General features: G+C 60.4%; 1 protein-coding gene across 5 annotated transcripts in view; it reads right to left on the bottom strand.

The window, feature by feature from the left end:
* Nucleotides 1-6000, bottom strand: part of CCDC33 (coiled-coil domain containing 33) — a 68456-nt gene that overhangs the window by 43166 nt on the left and 19290 nt on the right. For all 5 annotated transcript variants that reach the window (XM_006153368.1, XM_006153371.1, XM_006153369.1 and 2 more), the window contains 2 exons: nt 5079-5170; nt 4283-4403 (listed from right to left, as the gene is read on the bottom strand). In XM_006153368.1, coding sequence (XP_006153430.1) covers nt 4283-4403; nt 5079-5170 — 213 coding nt within the window. The remainder of the gene's footprint in view (nt 1-4282; nt 4404-5078; nt 5171-6000) is intronic.

Raw genomic sequence — 6000 nt, 5'->3', positions numbered from 1 at the left:
AGCGCCAGCTCCCGGAGTTATTGATGAAGAATGGAGAGCGTGGGTGCACCTCCCCCAGTGGTGGCGAGCCCTGACGCCTGTCACACTGACGTGCCTGCTCTGCTTTCCCCAGGCCCAGCCCGAGGTTAGCCGAGCCTGCCCTCTCTCCTTCCCTGGGGACACAGGTAGCCACGGGGCCTTGGACACTGCAACAGTGACCAAGGTCCCTGAGACACTCCAGGTGGGAGCTCAGGGACAGCCACTCGGCCAGGCCAGGGAAGTTGCTTCTGGGCTCTATGGGGCTTAGGAGTGATCTTTCAGGGTTGATCCCAAGCATGCCTCTCCCAGAGCCACTCCTGCTTGAGGGTGCAGGGGTGAGCCCGCAGTGGGCCTGGGGCTCGACTTCTGGGTGCCAGCCGCTGTCCCGCCCTGGGCTCTACGAGGGCTACTGAATGGACGCTGGCTGCCCTCTCCGCCACCTCCTAATGCACCTAAACGGAGCCCAGGAACAGAGGTGGCCGGCTGCCACTGCCCTACAAGAAAAGCCCTTTCCGTAGAAGCCTTCCTGGGGCCAGCCCCCCAGGAGAGACCCTTTCAGACCTGGCAAAGGTGCTGGGGGGCCGAGGGGTGTACGGGGTTGGTGGGTGAGGGGCGGACGCTGTCTGCAGATGCTAATGGGAAGACTGAAGCAGACTGTGGGATTAGGACTGTGATTAACTCAGCTGTGATCTTCAGCAAAGCCATTAACCCTGGCTACCAGGCAGCCCTGCCTCCGCTGGAGGTGGCCTTCACGGCATGGCCCCCAGACCCTCCTCCCACTTCCCTGGGGCCCAGCCACCAGCCACACCCACACTCACTCCTACCGCTGCCTGCCCTGCCTAGGCACCCCGGAGGTCAGCCTGGGCCGACTAGCTATTGGTGTCTGATGTCGGGGTGGGGTCTCCAGGGAGCCAGGACCCCTTGCCTCTGGGCCTGGGTCTGCCTCAACCTCACTGCTAGTCCCTGCTCTCTGCAATGCAGAGCCTCACCCCTGCATCCGGGTGAATAGGAGCAGTGAGCTGGGGCTGGAGGGGATGGGCTTTGTGCATCTGGCAGAGGGGCGTCTCCCTCCTGCTGAGAGAGGGGCAAGGGGTCCAGGTGAAAGGACCAGGAGGAATACGCAGCCCAGTTCTGGCCCACGAGATGAGAGGGGAGGGCTGCCGAGGGCTCTGCTGGGTGGGGCTGGTTCCCAGTTTCTCATAAAAACCACACGTGAGCAGGAGGCTTCCCTCTGCTGCTGGTCTTAGGCACTCCCGGAGGCGGTGCTGGGAAGCTTTGGCCCCTGAGCTGCTAGCCAGCTAAAGGTGGCCGTTCAGCAAGTTTGGAGGGTCCCGAGGCTTCTGAGGCTTCGAGGACGCTGCTGAGCTCGTGTGTCAGCGCACGGTGGCAGCATCCCTTGTCGGGAGGTACTCTGGGGTGTGGCGGTAAGTACCCGTGGTGGTAAGTGGTCCTCATGGAGGTCCTGCCACCCGAAGCCGGTGTGGCGAGGACAGCACTGAGGCTGGCCTCAGAGGGCACGGGGGCTGGCACGGGGGCAGGTGCAGCCCTGACGGGGAGGAGCCCTCTCACTTGGGCCCTGGGTGCACAGGCTTTGCCCGGGGTGTCCTCTTAATGCTCCCAGCAGCCCTCGTGGGGAGGGATCCAGCCCTCACCAGTGGGAACCCAGCCCATGCAGGGAGGAATCCAGTCCGCAGTCCACGCAGGGAGGGATCCAGCCCATGCAGGTGAGAACCTGAGCCTGACAGGTGGGAACCCAACCCTCTCGTGTAGGAATCCATAGCACCAGGGAAACAGGACACTTTGCTGAAGGTCTCACAGGTAGTAGGTCACCAAGCAGGGTTAAAGCCATGTCTGCCTGACCCTCAGGCCCCTGCCCACAGTGCTCTGGTGTGGCGGAGCTGGCGGGGGTGGCAGGGGGATCACGGCGCCCCAGGACGTCACAGAAGGCAGGCCCCAGAAATGACCTAGTCCACTCCCCACCTCCTCAGCCACAGGGATGAGAACACTGAAGCTCAGGGGGCTGTGCCAGGGCCTGTGTGGAGCCCAGCTGCAGATTGGTGTCCATTCAGACAGGGCTCTGCCCAGGGCACCCCATCCCTCCATTCCAACTGCAGCCCACCCCACTCTCACTGCTGGTACCTGGGCACCCCATGCCACCCGAGTCAGCGGCCATGGTGCTGGGTGACCTTCACTGTCCCACACATGGAAAGGCATTGGGGACAGGACTCTGGAGTGAGGGCACCTCCCCCACCCTCCTAGTTAGGCAGCGCAGACAGCCAGAGAGGCCGGGGCGGGAGGGGCCCACTCATTAGAGCAGGCAGCGCTCCCGCCCCTCGGGATGGCCTGCAGATTGGTTCATAATTTTCTGGGCAAATGCGGGGCCATGTGTGAGATGACTCTGGGGAAATCAGGCCGAGGATTGGTTTGAGTTTGAAGCTTCTGTCCCCAGGGTGTCCTTTTGTCCCACCCCTTCTTGCCCCATACTTTTGCCTATGTCTGGGCCTTCTTGGAATGCCTGTGCCTTTAAATGAAGGCTGGGACTCCAACGGGATGCTTCTTCTGTTTTTGAACACCAGCCATGAGATTGGGGGGTAGACAGTAGGAGGGACTTCCAAGGAGCCTCAAATTGCTGGGACCATCACGCAGGGCCAGCTGGCCCCGAGGTGCAGGCCATGGGAATGTACCAGCCTGCCCAGCCCGAGTCCAGCTGTGGCCTGTACCCGGCTCCCCACAGACTCGCACACCCTGCCTCCGGTCCACCCGCATGTCCCAAGTCCTGTGCGTCCTCAGCTCACACCTATGCTCTGGCTCTCCGTTGTCCAGACCACCCTGCCAAAACTGGGAACTGCCCTTCCTAGTCACCAGGTGTCGTGGCTTGGCCTCTGATTTTTTGTTTGTTTGTTTGCTATCAAGTATGTGCGCACAGGAGAGAAACAGAGAGATAGGTATAAAGTAAGAAATCACCCCCCAGGGAGGAGGGCCACGCCACGGCCCCTTCTCTTCCATTCCTCTCAGGATTTGGGGCACGCACGCACACATGCCTGGCATGATTTTCAAGCCTCTGGGTCTGCAATTCGAACTGTTGGCCTCATGGATCCAGTCACCTTAACCTCCTCCCCACTTGCTGGCCTGCTTTTGCCTCTGATTTTTAAAAACATTTCTTGAGGCTGGCAGGTGGCGAGGTAGTTAAGTGCACTGGACTCCCACGTGGCTGACTGCTGTTCGGGTCCTGGGCCTGGTGGCTTGCTTTCTTACTTTCTCTCTCTCTCTCTCTCTCTCTCTCTGTTTCTCTCTGGTCGAATTTAACCGTGAATAAATTTTAAAAATGTATCATTTCTTGTGGTAAAATGTACATAGCATAAATAAAATGTACTGTTAGCCATTGGAAAGAATACAGGTCAGGGGCCAGCAGATGGCGCAGCAGTTGCATTACTGGACTCCCACATGACCAACCGCAGTTCAAGTCCTGGACCCAGTGGCTTGAAACTCACATTGGGCACATGTGCAAGCATGCTCAAGATCCTGAGAGGAGAATGGAGAAGAGATTGCAGTGTGGCCATGCACCCTGGGGGGGATTTCTCATTCCCTCTCACTGTCTCTTTCTCTCTGGCAAGTGCATGTGCCCTAAGGCAAAAAACAAACAAACAAAACTGTACAAGTCAGCGGTAAATACATTCACAGAGTAGTATAACCGTCACCACTACCTATGTGTTTCCATAACTTTGGGGGGGCAGAGGGTGTACATACCTGTCAGAGAGACAGAGGGACAGAGAGACAGAGGGACGGAGAGAGGGGGAAGTGAAAAAGCACCCCCTTGGGGTCTCGCTGCAATCCCTTCTCCATTTCTCCCTCCACACACATGCACTCCACATGTTTCTTAAGCTGCCAGGAAAGGTGTACCCATGAATCCCTAACTCCCCAGCCCCAGTAGCCTCTGTCTTGCTGTCTCTACGACTTTGCCTGCTCCAGGTACCTTTGGTAAGGGGGCCCTCACAGCCCCTGGCCCTGTGCCTGCCGGCTGCAGGGCCGACTGCCCCTTCCGGTTGTTACTAGGTCACGTGTGACCCCATGCTGCTTCCCGGGGAGAACTCCTGCCTTTGCCAGGCCAGCGGTGCCCTGAAGGCGGCTTCTCTGCAGCACGGCCAAGCGCAGCCCTGGGTCTGCAGCGGGATTCGGTGAACTTAGCCGTCAAGGGAGCCACGACTGAGTGGACGCGCCATGGGAGGGGGGTCGCTGGAGTAGGAAGCAGCGGGAGGGGTCGTACCTGAGGGCACCCGTTCTGGCTAACCCGGGGCACATCAAAGTTCATCACGGATGGGCTGGGGAAGGAGAGTGGGGTGACGGGCAGCCCCACGGAGCCTGGGTCCCCGCTTGCCTGGCTGGCCCTAGGGAGGCAAGCAGACAGGTCAGCATCCCAGATCCCTGGCCGGCAGCTGCGGGCTCTCCTTGCCTCTGGCTTGATGTGAGAGGTGGGGTGTGGTGGCTGCCCACGTTAGCCTGGACCTCGTAACATGGCGGCCCTGGTCCCCCACCACGCCCGGCCTCGGAAAGCTCAACGTGGTCAGGGTTAGGGTTGCGGTTCCGGGTTCCCTTCTCCAGGGCTCATGGCAGCCTTGGGCACATCTGGATGCCACACGTCCAAGGTCTACCTTTGGGAGAGCTTGTTGGAACCGCTCATCCCCACACGGGATCCTGGCTTGGGCTGGAGGGCGTGGCGAGCCTGCAGGGGCAGGGTGTGCTGTGTGCACGCGTGTGTGCACGCGTGTGTGCACGAGGTGTGCACATCGGGCTGGGTGTGCCTCAGCCATGTTTATTCCTCCTCTGAGCAAGGGGTCCCATAGTCATCAGAGCTCCCAGATGGTGTAGACAGGTCAGTTCTCTTGGGCCATTGGAGCCAGAGAGAGTGACAGAGGTGGCCCTGAGCCTGGGGTGGGGCTGTCTCAGAGCACACATGTTCACTGGGGATCTCACCCACTGCATGGCCTCCAGTGGCCACTGGCCGCTTCTCCTTGCCCTCTCCCCTCACCTGTCCCTGCCATGCCCGCCCGGGCCTCACTCACTTAAACTCCTTGTAGTTGGGGACCACCCTGGCGATCACCACCATGGGGCTGGCGTTGTTGGCCAGGGGCTCGTTGACTCCCCGGAGGAAGACCTGGAGAAAAGCAGAGGAGGTGGGTGACCGTGTGGCCTGGGCCCCGCGGAGGTACCGCCTGTCTGCCCCGGCACTGTGCCTGCCCTTCCCTGCTCCCCACCCGGCTCTCTTCCCTAGGAGGCCTGCTCTACCAGCTGCACACTGGCCTCTGGTTTTCTGCTGGGGACTCAGCAGTGGACTCATAGCAGCCCGTGGGAGAAGGTGTGAGATGAGTGCAGGCCTGGGTGAGAGGCCACGGGTGGTTCAGCTGGCTCCTGCCCTGGCTCCCCAGGTTCAGAGTCAGGGTCAGGGCTGGAAGTTGGTGTTCTGGCTTATCTTGGTTTCTGTCAATCAAAGGGGGCAAGAGCCCCGGTCCTGGCTACTCCCAGGGTCACGAGGGGTCTCTGATTAGATCATTGTGAGAGAGAACTTTGCAAATGGAGCACCCCAAACCCAAGACTGGCTTCTCCGTCACACTGGGTGTCCCGAGACCGGAGGTCACACCAGGCCTCCCAGGACCCCCCACCAGTGTCAGAATCTCTGGGCTCTTCTTCATCAAACCACCCCCAGCCCTGGCCTTCAGTCCTCTGTGGCCTCACGCTTCCAACATGCTTGGCTATTTCTGCCTCCGGATCTTTGCCTAGGTCAGTTCCTCCACCAGGCTCCCCTAGCCCCCACCAGCTCTGTGTGCTGGCTCCTCCTTGTCCTTGAGCCTCAGCGTCACCACCCCCGAGCACCCTTCTGCGAGCCCACCCCATCCTCCTGCTCAGCCGCCAGACTGCCTCTTTCCTAGCACCCTCAGAGCCACGCCTGCTGTCATGCCCGCCTTGTCTGTGTCTGCCTGTGTGGCG

Source organism: Tupaia chinensis, unplaced genomic scaffold, assembly GCF_000334495.1.
Source record: "Tupaia chinensis unplaced genomic scaffold, TupChi_1.0 Scaffold000369_1, whole genome shotgun sequence".
Lineage (NCBI taxonomy): Eukaryota > Metazoa > Chordata > Mammalia > Scandentia > Tupaiidae > Tupaia > Tupaia belangeri.
The sequence above is the reverse complement of the archived record's forward strand: the minus strand, read 5'-3'. Positions and strand labels throughout refer to the sequence as shown.